The 15,956-nt window shown below is 41.3% G+C and overlaps 1 protein-coding gene across 7 annotated transcripts in view; it reads right to left on the reverse strand.

Moving 5' to 3' along the window:
* The window catches only part of ctnnd2a (catenin (cadherin-associated protein), delta 2a), a 379,177-nt gene that overhangs the window by 79,632 nt on the left and 283,589 nt on the right, over positions 1-15,956 (reverse strand). For all 7 annotated transcript variants that reach the window (XM_054751079.2, XM_070553234.1, XM_070553237.1 and 4 more), the window contains one exon: positions 2,046-2,163. In XM_054751079.2, the coding sequence (XP_054607054.2) occupies positions 2,046-2,163 (118 nt within the window). The remainder of the gene's footprint in view (positions 1-2,045; positions 2,164-15,956) is intronic.

A 15,956-nucleotide genomic window follows, 5' to 3' on the forward strand; every position in this document is an offset into this window, starting at 1 on the left:
GTGCGAGGCTGCATGCGTGCACGAGAGGAGACATCGAGTCAACAGAGTGGAAATGATCAAAGGCAAATCATCAATCTTTTCATGGTCTGACCGTTAGCTTACACAAAGACGACTAAGGAGTGTAATTGGACAGCCTGGAGAGATGCAACAGAGAAAACCACGTCTCACTCCAATGAGCCGCAGTCGTGTCTGAAATTCTATTCAGATTCTATTATGGAACGATGTTGAGAAAGCTGTGTTTGATTTACAATTTACCGTGACATTTCATATTTCGATCTGTTGTTTCACATTTACACAGAACCCCTCCCACTTCTGAAAGCATAGTTAGGAAATGTGCTTGTTCTTGTTTTTATGTTATTACCAGCACGGTCAGAGGTCAGCCACAGATCATAAAATCTCCAAGTGGGTGCCTTTTAAGAGTTTTTAGAGTTTTTTAAAGAGAAACTATGCTAATGTATGTTTGAAGGAACTTTGGGTCGTATCATATCTTATTTATTAGAGATTAGCACATTATGGGCCTCCATTTTCATTTGAACTCTTTGGGATGTTTTATTATTTATTGACAACATTCCCAAGCAAACTGAAGGAAATGATGCAAAGAACGGCAGACCCAGTGCAAACTGAGCTGAGAGATAATGTGGATCTCCACTGCAGCAGTGACCATTTGGTGCTTCATCCACCAGTCTTTGTTACTGTGGCAACAGCATTCCTCTGGCAACAGCAGAGGAACGGTGGTGAGGGGAGGATGGTTAAACCATGATTAAGGACGGCCATTTAGAAAGGCTGGGAGACAGAGAGACCTTGAGAAGTCAGTCATCCACAACACTTGGTTATGTAACACTGACTTGCCCACACAAACACATCAATGTGGTGTGCACCAAAGTCCATCCATCCAGTTTCATCCCATGGCGTCCCCTGGTCAGCTGAGAAACATAGTCCCTCCAGCGTGTCCTGGGTCTTCCTTTAGATGTCCTCTTGGTTGGACGTGTCCTGAAATCTCACCAGGGGGGCGTCAGGTTGTCTGTCATCCTGACCAGATGCCCGAGCCACCTCAACTGGCTCCTCTCAATGTGGAGGAGCAGCGAATCTACTCCGAGCCCCTCCTGGCTGACCGAGCTTCTCACCCTATCTCTCAGGAAGAGCCCAGCCACCTTGAGGAGAAAACTCATTTTGGTGGCTTGTTTTCACGATCTCGTTCTTTTGGTCACTACCCAAAGCTCAGGACCTTAGGTGAGGGTAGGAACGTAAATTGGCTGGTAAATCGAGAGCTTTGCCTCCTGGTTCAGCTCTCTCCACCCCTACAGGCCGGTACAACGCCCGCATCTCTGCAGCACCAATCGGCCTATCGACCACTGGCTCCACCTTTCCCTCACTCATGAGAGGCAAACAAAATGAGGCCAACCTAATAGGCCTTTTCCACCGCCCAAACTGGCATGGAATGGGAAGGATCGGGTTGCTAAATCTTCAAGTTCCCCAACATTCCTCCACATTCCAATGGGAATGCACAGATAATGGCCATATTTACAAATGAAAGGCAGCTAATTGTCAGTGACTGAGTTGTGATTTTCAAACCAAGGAGCCATTTGGCTACTTCTGGTAGAGGTGATGGGCTCAGAAAATCCTGGTAGTTCTAGTGTTAACCTCCTCCACTTGGGGCAGGACCTCGTGTCTGACCTGGAGAAAGCATTCTACCCTTTTCTGACTCAACAAGTATGAACAGTAAGGAAACGCCCTCTTAACCTTGACCGGCAGCTTAACTGGCAGCAATAAAAACTCAAATATGTGTGAATGTTGTTCACCACTTCCAGACTTTTTTGCCATGATTTAACTTTACTCTGGAGATGGGTGCTCTAATTGTTGGAATTTATAAGTTTTATACTTCTTGTTCTCTGAAGTGATTGGTTCCCGTACTGTGACTGTTGGGCTCAATCTAACTTATCTGCTCCTGCTCCTTTTCATTGTCAGATCTGTGGTTTCCTTTGAAAACACACTCTTTATGTAAACAAAGAAAACGGGAAAAGGAATTCGGAGATTCTGACGCAAACCTTGCTGTCGATCTCGGAACTGCCCAGGGAGGTCTGGATGACGTAGAGCAGAGCGTCTGTAAGGCCGTCACACTCCCTCATCCTCCGTCTCGCCTCTTCACCTGCTGAGCTTACATTCCTGCAACACAAAGAATTTCAATAGATGCTTGCTGAGGAGGAGTGATGAGGAAAAAAAAGGATGATAGTAAGAAGAAATCTGGTAATAACTGGTGCTTAAATAGAGAAACAGATATAAAACAAGGACATTTAAATCAGGAAGCCTGCAGCTTTCGTTAAACAGCTAAAATATCCCAGTTGTCAATCCCTGCTTCAAGGTTTGTTTCATTTAAATAAAAAGCTGCATCATCCAAACATGGCCATCTTCACTCTAACATACCTTTGTTAATCTGTTTTGTGATTAGTAGCATTTCTGTTGTGATGCACAGAAATAATGGAGATAATTTAGAATAAATGTGAGATAAAAGCAGGAGTTGTTAGGGTTTCAGCAAAGCGGTGCCTAGTAAATCAGACAGTCAGTACCTAACAGTGTCTCATGTGCCTGAGTTGGACATAGGAAAGCAAAGCATGTATTAAAATAACACAATACATTTTCTTCAATAACAAAAAAGCCCGATAATCATTAACCTAGAGACGCAGGAACATGAATGATAGCATTCCTTCACCTTGCACTACCGATGACAGCATACTGATACTTACATTGCCAAAGGTAAGTGCAGTGCAATCATTATGCTTCATATTAATAAACAGAAAAATAATAAAAGGTTGATTGCGCCAATAAAACTAAATCACAAAGCTACAGAACTAAAGACAGTTCTCATAAGCAAGTACATACAGTGGGGCAAAAAAGTATTTAGTCAGCCACCGATTGTGCAAGTTCTCCCACTTAAAATGATGACAGAGGTCAGTAATTTTCATCATAGGTACACTTCAACTGTGAGACAGAATTTGAAAAAAAAAAACCCATGAATTCTCATGGCAGGATTTTTAAAGAATTTATTTGTAAATCAGGGTGGAAAATAAGTATTTGGTCACTAACAAAAATTCAACTCAATACTTTGTAACATAACCTTTGCTGGCAATAACAGAGGTCAAACGATTACTATAGGTCTTTACCAGGTTTGCACACACAGTAGCTGGTATTTTGGCCCATTCCTCCATGCAGATCTTCTCGAGAGCAGTGATGTTTTGGGGCTGTCGCCGAGCAACACAGACTTTCAACTCCCTCCACAGATTTTCTATGGGGTTGAGGTCTGGAGACTGGCTAGGCCACTCCAGGACTTTCAAATGCTTCTTAAGGAGCCACTCCTTTGTTGCCCGGGCGGTGTGTTTGGGATAATTGTCGTGTTGGAAGACCCAGCCACGTTTCATCTTCAAAGCTCTCACTGATGGAAGGAGGTTTTGGCTCAGAATCTCACGATACATGGCCCCATTCATTCTGTCCTTAACACGGATCAGTCGTCCTGTCCCCTTAGCAGAAAAACAGCCCCAAAGCATGATGTTCCCACCCCCATGCTTCACAGTAGGTATGGTGTTCTTGGGATGTACTCCGTATTCTTCTTCCTCCAAACACGACGAGTTGAGTTTATACCAAATAGTTCTACTGTGGTTTCATCTGACCACATGACATTCTCCCAATCCTCTGCTGTATCATCCATGTGCTCTCTGGCAAACTTCAGACGGGCCTGGACATGCACTGGCTTCAGCAGCGGAACACGTCTGGCACTGCAGGATTTGATTCCCTGCCGTTGTAGTGTGTTACTGATGGTGACCTTTGTTACTGTGGTCCCAGCTCTCTGCAGGTCATTCACCAGGACCCCTGTGTGGTTCTGGGATTCTTGCTCACCGTTCTCATGATCATTTTGACCCCACGGGATGAGATCTTGCGTGGAGCCCCAGATCGAGGGAGATTATCAGTGGTCTTGTATGTCTTCCATTTTCTGATAATTGCTCCCACAGTTGATTTTTTCACACCAAGCTGCTTGCCTATTGTAGATTCACTCTTCCCAGTCTGGTGCAGGTCTACAATTCTTTTCCTGGTGTCCTTCGAAAGCTCTTTGGTCTTGGCCATAGTGGAGTTTGGAGTCTGACCGTTTGAGGCTGTGGACAGGTGTCTTTTATACAAATAATGAGTTCAAACAGGTGCCATTAATACAGGTAACGAGTGGAGGACAGAAAAGCTTCTTAAAGAAGACGTTACAGGTCTGTGAGAGCCAGAGATTTTCCTTGTTTGAAGTGACCAAATACTTATTTTCCACCCTGATTTACAAAAAAATTCTTTAAAAATCCTGCTATGTGAATTATGGATTTTTTTCACATTCTGTCTCTCACAGTTGAAGTGTACCTATGATGTAAATTACTGACCTCTGTCATCATTTTAAGCGGGAGAACTTGCACTATCGGTGGCAGACTAAATACTTTTTTGCCCCACTGTACATTTTATATAAATAGAATAAAATACACAGTAAAAGCAGGAAAGGCATTTATGTATAGTGTTTGTAAATCCTGCTGTAGACAGCATCTAAGGAAATCAATGTTAAGGCCACAGCAAGCCGATTTTAGTGTGTGTGTGGCTGTCTGCGTACAAGTACCTCTGAGAAAAATGACTTCAAGAAGCCCTAAAACCCTCATGGCCACAACCATCAATGTACTTCCCCAGCATGGTTGTATTTAGTACAATCAATTCTTGTCAATGCAGCTGAAAAGCACCAATGGAAAAAGACGATGTACAACTCTAACAACAAGATAAAAGGGTCAGACCTAAATACTCAGGTCTGAGATTTGAGAGCCCCCACAGAGGCTTTTTGGAGGGGTACAAATCAGCAAAATTATGTCTGATTGTGTGTTAACCATAAAACACATCTGCTTTTATGCATGTCAGGGCTGCAGCAATGCATTATAGTTGTATTATATCATGTAAACGTTATAAAAGACATTAGGGCTGTGCAGCTGATCAAATTTGTTTTGGATTTTGTTTCTCATTACAAAACAAATGAAATTTGATTAAAAACAAATATTAAAATAATTTTGTTACAGTCTGCTTTACAAGCATGCGTTTATTTTGTTAGGCTGACTCAATGACTCACACTTCCTCACTTAAAGTGGATTGTGGTGGTAATTGAAAGGAACTGTACAAGTAAAAATGGCAGAATGATGGCAAAACACACTGACGTGTAAAATGTGAGAATGACCAAAAAGCATGCCTCAATATTTCTAATCAGTGTCCTGCAATTTTTCCCCATAGGATTTTTTTTCCAAGCCCAAACACTAAAGATCACAATCTTAGGCACACTGACTCTCATAGCAGCTCTTCGCCGGGCAGCATTGTATATATTGTAGATTAAAGTAACAATAAATATATATATTTTTAAATTTGAGCTAGAGCTTTAACATTGATTTCAGTGATCACTGGGTTAGAAACTTGACCAGTTTCATATCTGACACCACTCTGCAGCCCTCCGCTGACCAAAAACCACACTTCATAGTTTTGTGGAGCGGGTAGTTGCTCTATGGGGGTGCTCTAAAGTTTTCTTTTTGTTCGCATCATGGCAGAAACCTGGAAGTAAAACTAAGAGGGTGGTGACTTTTGAGGTGAAGCAAAAAGCTAAAACCAGAGTGAACATCGGTGCAGCCTATGCTAGTTTGAGGAAGCTAAAGGAGGCAACAAAATGAAAGACTGATGGTGACCTGGCTCTGTTGCTATTAGACTTGTGAATAATATAATTTTTTTGTCCATCAGTATGGATCTTTTTACTTTATGTATTTTTTTTATCAGTTGGCTCATGTGGGTATTAGCTCTTTGTTGGCGCTAGATGCAGCAGGGTTGTTTACGACAGCTGTAATTCCACTTTCAACCAGCAGGGTGAAGCAGGAAACTGCTCTGTGCTACTTTAAATCTAATTTATATGTGTCCACATGTTTTAATCTAATGTTTGAATATGACTAAACATGCCCTAGATTTTCTCTCATAGTAAGTGAGCTGATAAAACAGATTTCTAACAGTCTGTACTGATTCTAGTGCAAAATAAGTGGTCGTCAATGTTTTATTCAGATTTGAACAGCATGCAACTGCCTCTCACTGAATAGGTGAATACAGTTTGTCTTTTGATTGATTGATTGATTGATTGATTGAAATCTTTATTTTGAACATGTTAAAAAACACAAACAACAAAGCAAAAAAACAAAACAAAACAAAAGCACAACAATGTAGAATTCAAAGAGACTAATAAGTACCTCAAAACAAACAGAAAAAGAAAACGAGCAGTCACAACTAATAACCTTCATGTTCAAAAAGGAGCAGGAAGAAGCATAAGCTTATTTAATCCCACCCCTTTTCCATTATCTAGAAATAAATAGATATGCCTACATATACACATACATATATGTTTCTATTTACATACATGCACATACACAGCTATTCACAATTTCAGTAACCCCAGTAACACTTCATAGTATACACAACCTACAGATATATATACACATACATTCATACCCGTGCCCCCGCAAAAAAAAGAGAGAAAAAAAATACAATTTCTCAACGAGAATACCCTATCATGTCTCTACCTCCTCCCTGTACCCTGCAAAAACCATATCCTTAAACCGCTTTTTAAACTGCACCATGCTTGGACATTGCTTCATATCTTTACCTAGTCTGTTCCACAGCTTCACTCCACATACAGAGATGCAAAAAAACTTTTAGAATATGTTCAGGTAAAAGTAAAGCCCATAAGGAGGAAAAACATGGTAAAGTGAGCACAGATCATAATTTAGTCTAGACCATCTTGCAGAACGACACACTGTGTGTGTGTGTGTGTGTGTGTGTGTGTGTGTGTGTTCTGCGTTTTCAGTGTGTTCTTGGCTGAACAGAATCAATAAATTCAGTTAATTATCATGTGATTGTATGTTGATATCAATTGTGATTGTGTTTTTATGTCATCAAACTTGCGTTCACATCTCAGCGTATATTGGTGGTGACGTCTTACACTTTTGAAGGAAACAGTGATATTGACTTCCACATATAAAAACATGTGGGTGAGAAGTGGACTGCTGGAAACAAAGCACCAGATAAGGAAACCACTTAGAAATGTTGGGTGAACAGATTTAAGAATCATTCTTCACTCGTATATCATATGAGAACAATGGAAGCCCTTCTGTCAGACGGTAAAGATCACAGTTGGTTTTGCCAGTCTGTGAGATGAAGTTATTCATAAATTGTTCCGATAAAAAGACAGAATGAAGGAACTCAATTAAAACTTCGCACTGGTGGCTCCCTGTTCACAGGAGAAGGTCAAGTCATTTTCACCCGCTTTGAATGCTAATGGGCAAACAAGCATACTATGGAAACGACGCTTAGCAGAAACTTATTCCTCCATTGAGTCAATTTTAAACAACAGACGAGTGCAAACACTTCACCATGAATAATGTTTAAGCACTGAAGACAGGAGGTGGGTGGGTGAGTGAGGAGGAGAGAAGGTGAATTATTTACTGCTCAACTGTGCAGCCTTGAATATGCTGCCTTCTTTCATCGAGCTATTTATCTGTTGCTTCAGCATGGATGGAAAGAGAGGCCCCTGGCTGTGCAATAAAATGTGAAAAGAAGAAGCTAAATTCGTATTTTAAACTGCAAAAAATATGTATGCAATTAGGAGAGGGTGCCCTAAAGTTAAAGTGAACAGATGGGATTAAATGTCTGATAATTAATGAACAGGTAGGACTGTTCTGCTCTGCTTTTAGAACAAAACAAAAAATTATGTTGAAGTAATAATACATGAGACATCTTTCCTTTTTAGAAGGACGAGATGTAAAAATCAGATTCTAAAAGTTACATAAAAACAGGTTTTGTGGCTTTTTACATTTGATGGGTTTTAAATAAACTGTACTGATGAGAATGGAGCGTGAGGATGTGTCAAGAGGGAAAACGGGATTTAAATCTTCCCTAAGCTCATGATTGACAAATGATATACTGAATCATCTCCTCAAAATGCTCCTTATTGAAGATCATTATTTCAAAGATGCACTTGGGAGTCATTTTGTATAGCAATAGCTTCATAATATCCTCCTGTCTCTCAGCCGGAAGGGCCCGTCTCACCTATCATCCATCCTCACTGTAGGTCGTGTTTCTCAACCAGCCCCGTCTGTCTAATCAGACGTCAAACCCAGTGAACCTCAGCTCCACTTGCTTAGCTTTGTGATGTTAAAAGAGCTTTTTGTACACATTAGATGAAATAAAGTTCATTTTACCCTTCATTTAAGCTAGTTCCTAGCATAAAGGAGTTAGCTTATTGAGGATCTGACATGCTTATGAACTGATTCAGTGTCAAAGAAATATTTCCTCAAGGACACACAAATAGTTTCAGATTCTCAAAGGATACTCCAGTTGTAGTCAGGCAGTGCAAACATGGAGTTTTAGGTAATTCTCTCAACAGATAAATAAAAATAGATAAACAGCTGGTACAACCCATTACAAATATCTTTATGTGGCAATTCTGCATAATGCTTTGTAATATAGTTCCAAATAAACAATAACTAAACTGTGATTTACTGGCTGATTGGCTGTAACTCAGTAGGAAATGACATCTGCAGACTTTGGAAGATTTGATGGTGAAGCAGAGCTTAAGGAATGGAAAATAAGCAATGTTCATGCTACTTTAAAATCGGTTTGTATGCTTTAAAAGGCAAAAAATATGGCAGAAATCCACAAACAATGCCGTAATTTACGCCACGTTGTGTTCTCACAGATCACCGTGAAAAGATGGCGCTTGTTCTGGTCAATGAACCTCACATGTTACATCTCACTGCTGCTCTCCTGGTCCCAAGAATGGATTAATTATGGTGTAATTTGACAGAATAGAACTTTTGCTGTTATTAATAATAATGCATTGAACTTATATAGCGCTTTTCTAGACACCCAAAGACGCTTTCACACACTCTCACATTCACACACTGCTAGTGATGGTAAGCTACTTGTAGCCACAGCCGCCCTGGGGAGGTCTGACAGAGGCGAGGCTGCCATTTGGCGCCGTCGGCCCCTCTGACCACCATTAACACAGGCAAGTTGGGTGAAGTGTCTTGCCCAAGGACACAACAGCAGGATACCCCTGGCGGACCCATGACCCTCCGATCATGAGGCAACCCACTCTACCACCTGAGCTACTGCTTATTAAAGCAACATGGAGTTTTTTACACTTTAATTCATTCCTTAAAAAGTGGGGTTCAGCGATTTTGTTGGTAGAAACTTTACCAACTTCACATGCTACACCACTCTGCAGCCCTCTGCTAACCACAATCTGCACTTGCACTGCTTAGCAGCAGTTAGCTATTTTCTGTGCTGGTAGCTAATAACAGGCTAGCAGTTAGCTTTTTCAGTTTGCCGACCGTCACTAAAAACAAAAGAAGAAGAAATAAGAAGTTTGCTTTTTTGGCATAATGGCAGAGCCTGGAAGTAAGGGAATTATGTCTTTGGAGGTGAAGTAAAGAGATAAAACTAGAGTGAACATCAGCGCAGTCTACCTTAAGGGAGCTAAAAGAGGCTACAAAATCCCGGCCTGACGGTGACCTGGCTTTGTTGCTACTAGAATTGTAAGTAATACAATTTTTTGTCCAACTGTGTGGATCTTTTTACATTGTGGTTTATTACAGTATTAGTTGGCTCATTTTAGTGTTAGCTCGTTGTCAGCAATAGCTACAGCAGACTGCTGCAGAGTTGTCTACAACAGTTGTAATTCCACTTTCAACCAGTAGGGTGGAGAAGCTGGAAATTAATGCTACGTTAATGTCTGTGGACGTCTTTTAACGCTGACCAGTGACGTCCCTCACTGCTGAAGCAGTGGCGATGTGCTGACGTCTTAGATAAGTCCTGAAAAGCCAGATTTTGTATGGAGACACAACGGCTCAGAGAACCAACCTATCGTATCTCCAGGTTACGTTTCCCAATCCCAGAAATTTAGGAAAACTCCTATAGTAGAAACACGACTAAAGAGAGGAATTTTTTAGGTGTAACTAGATAAGAACAGCTTTCAGCATTCTTGAGGGCTTTTCACAACATTTTTATTGTTATTATTATTAAGACAACACATGGTTCATTAACTGATCGTTACAGTTTCACATAAAGCAGCTAGAGTTCATTTATATCACATTTTCTCTCCCAGCCTCACAAATGTTTTTGGTTTTCAAAGTCGTTACGTCTACGTGGAACTATCGGACCAGCATTTAAACACAAATGTTCCTATGTTTTTAGACACTTCTAACCTTCCTGAGATGATTGGATTTTTGACGACATACATAAAGAAAAGATAATTCATGCAGTTATCACACATGGTTTCTGCTTGAGCTGGTGTTCAAAGCCTGCATAGCAAGTGTTTTGTGTTATGCATGGGTGCATAAGGATATACGTGTTCATTTGCATGGAGCCCAAGGATTTGTAACCACAGGTGCAGCCCCAAAATATAACAGAATTGACAAAAGAAGCAAAGTGCACATGATTGTTACCAAGAAGACAATTGGAATTGTATCTGTACATCTGCAGTGCTTCATAAAACACTATAAATGTTAAAATACTACTTGATTGATGCACAAATGTGTAAAACAAATGAGCAACTGAGGAAAAGTATAGTCTAATATGAATCTTGAATGCACTTACTCAAAGCCCTGAAATAAAGAACATCAGATTGGTTTAAAAAAAACACAGTTTGCCAGGGATGAAAGTTAAATTTGAACTCATATATTATTGTTAAGCATTTCTGTGTTTGTGTGGACGTGCGTGAGAGTGCATCTCCTTCCCTTTTATTTGTGTTAGTTTTTAATGAGTTCATTACACGCCCACGCTTCTTCCCATCTAATGTCACTCCTCATTAATTTGGCCTAACTCATAAGCCTGCACAGGTAAATACTCACCTAGTGAGTAAAAAGGCATGGAGTTTGTTTAAGCTTCCTACTGAAGATTTAAGAGTCATAATTAGCTGCAGTTATAAAAAAAAAAGAGAAAAGAAAAATAAAGTGCTTTTAAGGCCAGTGGGACACAAAAATTCATTTGTCAAGATGGGTCATAAACTGAGCAAATATAGGCAGAAAGAAGGTTCAAAAGATCTGACACTAACTAGATCCCCCCCCCCCCCCCCCCCCCCAGACATGTCCTGTCTGGCTGTGAAGCAAACAGAATTGATGTCTGAATGCTGGTAACAAGCCTTACAGACTTACTCTCAGGTGGAGCATCAAAGCGTCTGCTTTTAATGTCACGCCTGATACGTAAAACTTTATTGTTATTGTTTTTGAATGCTTTGTAATTCTGACCAGACACGAAGTCAGAGGTGAAAGAGAAAGGAAGAGACAAAAGGTGGGGAGAGAGAGGGGGAGTTCACACAAAAATAAACAATAATGAACAAGAGTCTGCTTCTAGACCTGCAGAAAGAGAAAGAAGAGAAAAAAATGGGACACACAATACATCAGGAGCAAGCTATCACAGTGTCAACTTGAAGAAATATACAATCAACATTGTTTAACTGAACAATCACATGATAATAAATCATAGTGCATTTAGTGGCAACGACAGCCTTAAGACATGTGTTGAACGTGCCCAAGCCCATACTTTTGAGACCACCATGTGAGCACCTGGGTGTGTACACGCGCTTGTATATGTAAGGTTTCTCTATAAAAGCGTCCAATAGAGAGTGTGAGAGGCCACAGATCTGCCCCCAGAGATGTGTAGGAGACGGAGGGAGCTCCAAGTCTCAGAGATCCAGGCGCTGCACCAGAACACAGGAACCCCAAGGAGACTGCAACCAGAAAGGCCCCTGCCCCCCTCGAGAGGCGCAGAGGATCGCCCCGGGGGGCCACAACCAGCAGCCGTCAGAGTCCCTGGAGATATCAGCGGCAAGCCCACAGGCCCGCCCGCAGCCTCCCACCCCCTAGCCGGCCGAGTCTGGGACCCAGCGACCCGGGACCCAGGGGCGACCACCCCCGCCGGGGACCAAGCAGAGCCCAGGGACCCAGACCCCACCAGGCAGCCACGGGGATTGGTCAGGCAGATGCCAAAAATCTTAAACCCCCAGACCCGGGAGCCACGAACATTCAGGCAGACCAAGGCACCACACTCCACACCAGGTGTTGAAGGGGGAGGGGAGACGAAGATCTATATCATCAAAAGAAGTCCCAGGAGAAGGAAGGAGTCAAAGGCCCCACCTGACATATACAGTCATACACAAACACAGTCATATACTCCCTCCCTCATGCTCACACATCCACATACAACCAAAGACTTATAAAGATGTACGCCGGACACTCACTCATGCTACCCAAACACACCCTATTCACTCTGGTCCCGGTACTGCTGCACATGGGGTACAACCATTACCGGTTCCCAGAGTTTGACCCCTTCTGCTGGGGTGCTGATGAGCAGGCTCCCCCGCCCAACGCTAAGCACAGCAACCCACCACCCCAGACCCCAACCAGACGGCCAGATCTCCCTCCTAGCCTCCAGCCCCAGGAAGCCAAGCAACAACAGAGGTGTGCTAAGACCCCTAGTCTCCCTCCGCCTGCTCCAGTATAGTGTTAGTGTGTGTCGATGATGTGTATTCCATGGCTGTTGTGAGCGGGCAGTGTGGGCATCGTCTGGCCTATGCCAGCTGATATTATTTTATCTCATACCCATGAAGGCGTCATAGTATAGCTACTCACACACACACACACACATCTATGTGTGCACTAAGGGTTGTCTCATGGAACGTAAATGGAGCGGACTCCAGGGAGAAGAGATTCAAAATTTTTCATCAGTTAAAAAGAGTGCAAGCAGACGTAATATTATTACAAGAGACTCACAGATCTGTCACATCTGCAGATGAACTTAAAATACCTGAGTTTCCCAGCATGTTCTCTGCCTGCTATAACTCTAGGCAAAGATGTGTAGCTATTTTCACACACAAAAACATCAATTTCACAGTATTGGACACAATTTCAGATCCAGAGGGTAGATTTATAATGTTAAAAATATCTATACAGACACAAAGCTTATTTATCGTCAGCATATACTGTCCAAGTATTGATAACCCTCCATTCTTTGATAATCTTTTCTCTATACTCTCGGAACACTTGGACCATCCACTTATACTTGGAGGTGATTTAAATTTTTGGATGGACACTTTAACAGACAGGCTCAGTACAGCTGGGGCTAAGCACAATTGGCAATCCACTAATATAGTTAAACAGTACATGAGTGATTATGGGTTTTGTGTTGCATGGCGATCTCTTCATCCTAACCGTAGAGAGTATACTTTTTTCTCACACGTCCATCACTCTCTTTCACGTTTGGATTATTTTCTAGTCAGCAGCTCATTGTTGGCTGACATTTCAGACACTGAGATACACCCCATAGCTGTCAGCGACCATGCTCCGGTGTCTTTAACTGTGGTAAACAAGAAGACAGTCCCACTAAGCAAAAACTGGAGGTTTAATACATCACTGCTTAAAGACAAAGGTTTTATAGAAATTTTTAAAAAGGAGTGGGCTTTATATTTAGAACACAGTGACCTGCCTGGAACATCAGCATCTGTTCTCTGGGAGGCAGGAAAGGCAGTGATGAGAGGTAAAATAATCTCTTTCTCATCACATAAGAAAAAAACAGAATACAAATGTATTCAGGAGTTAGAAGAAATCATTACGTCTTTAGAAGCGTCCACAGGTAAACCCATCAGATAACAAGATCAATGAGTTCCTTGACAGGATAACACTTCCTAAATTATCAGACAGCCAAGCTACAGTCCTGGACTCACCACTAATATCAGCTGAGCTCCAGGAAGCTCTTAAATCCATGCCTAATAGGAAGGCTCCAAGTCCAGACGGGTTTCCAGCAGAGTTCTACAAAGAATTCTGGATCATTCTTCCTCCAACGTTTTTCAGAATGGTGAGGGAAATCAAAGAGAGCGCCAGATCACTAACTAGATTTGTGAATGTTTATCTGATTGTTTGCGAGGAATATCTTTTTACTTTATATCAGGCAAATCAATCATTTAATTACTCTGGAAGACTTTGGCATATGTGTGGAGGCACAGAAAGTATGTAGCATCCAACAAAAATATCCCTAGTTGCCTTTAAAGGTCCTATACCACACAAAATCCACTTTCCAGAGCTTTGATGCTGTTTTATAGTTATTTCCTCATGGATAACTCCCCCAAGGCCATTTTTGGCATCACACATTTTTCTGTTTCAGCTGCTTCTTTCATTTATGCATTCAGCTGGATGAGTTGTTGCTACATCATCACGCCCTGCTCCTCTCTATCCAAGTGGACTCTAGTCCGGATCCCTCCTCCCCCGGACTGTAAACACTAACACCCAGTCTCTCCATGTAGCTAGCAGGGAATTTAAACTCCACAGTTGTGAAGAAATAATTACTTTTTTCTAGTCTGCACTTTAAAAAACGCCTAGAACCCAAAAAAATGATTTTTGCCAGTGAAAGGACAAAATCCCCATCCAATCTCTCTTAAGGAGAGTTTAAACAGACTGCTTGTTAAACCAACCGGAGTGAGTTTTTAGATGGATTACTTCTTCAAACCGGCAAAGTTTCATCAGTAAAACCACCAAATGGATATTTCAGGGTGGCGAGTAAAGCTAAAATGCTAACCGCTAACCACTAACACAATGGCTATAAAGTTTATTTAGTGACCATCAGGGATGGACTGGGACTAATTCATACCAGCGGCCTTTTCTCCATGAGAGGGGTGGGTGTGTGTGTGTGTGTGTGTGTGTGTGTGTGTGTGTGTTGAAAGCTTTATGGCTAATGTCATTTGCAACACTGCTTTGTGACACATTTTATTGTGAAGATGAAAAAAGAAAAACAAAACAAATGAGAGAAACATGCACCCTATAGAGTGAGTCAGCATCTGCTGCATAGTTGAATGTGTTTTAACAAATTGCATTGTTTGAAAGAAAACAGGTTACACGTTAGTCATTTGACTTTTAATAATTCCCAGGATGCAACAGTTTAACCTTGGAAAATGAAAATCTTCTGCATAAATCAAGTTATTAGATTTGGAGAAAAGTTATAATTGCTAAAGAGGATTTTTTTGAAACATGCGTAGAAGGAAAATGTCAAAACACGGATTTCTTTCCCTATGATCATGTTCTGCAACACACACACACACACACACACACACACACACACACACACACACACACACACACACACACACACACACACACACACACACACACACACACACACACACACACACACACACACACACACACCACAGGAAGTGAATTCCTATTTGCTTGGCAGCAAACCAACTACCCACAGGGAGTTAAACGGCCTCTAACTGGAGGATATGGACACCCTCTCTTCAAAATATCTACTGTTTACTTTTGCAACACTGAACCAAACCTTGAAACAACTTGGCTTGGATGTGATTTTTAGCAGAGGACAAAGTAAGAGATTAAAATGTCTTTGTTCTAAAGTAAATTAACTGTTGGTTTCTCAGGATTTCACACAAGCAGCCTCACCATGAGTGTCTGCACCTGAAACTATGCACTTTGCTCAACATGGACCAGGCAGGTAAATGTCACAGATATTAGATGACAGGAAGTTATTACTGGAGGTTATTTCTGAGGTTGGAAAGTTTAAATCAAGCGAAGAACATTTCTCATGAAGCTGCAGCAGAGGCAACGATGTTCTAATTCAGGTTGGTTACGGAGACAATATTCATCCAGCTGGTTTGGATGTTATCAAAAGTTTTAGCTTCTATGGTTTTACATAGTTTATAAATTATGGTATCTATGTAATATAGATTGTTATTTTAGGTCAAACAAATGTATAAATAATATATAAACAATAAATAATCTAAATATCAGAGCTAATTAAAATGTGTTGCCTTGTTTGGTTCACTATTACTGCTTGTTAGACTATAAAAGTGTTTTTAATGGTTGCAA

The sequence above is a fragment of the Nothobranchius furzeri genome, chromosome 7 (genome assembly GCF_043380555.1).
Source record: "Nothobranchius furzeri strain GRZ-AD chromosome 7, NfurGRZ-RIMD1, whole genome shotgun sequence".
Lineage (NCBI taxonomy): Eukaryota > Metazoa > Chordata > Actinopteri > Cyprinodontiformes > Nothobranchiidae > Nothobranchius > Nothobranchius furzeri.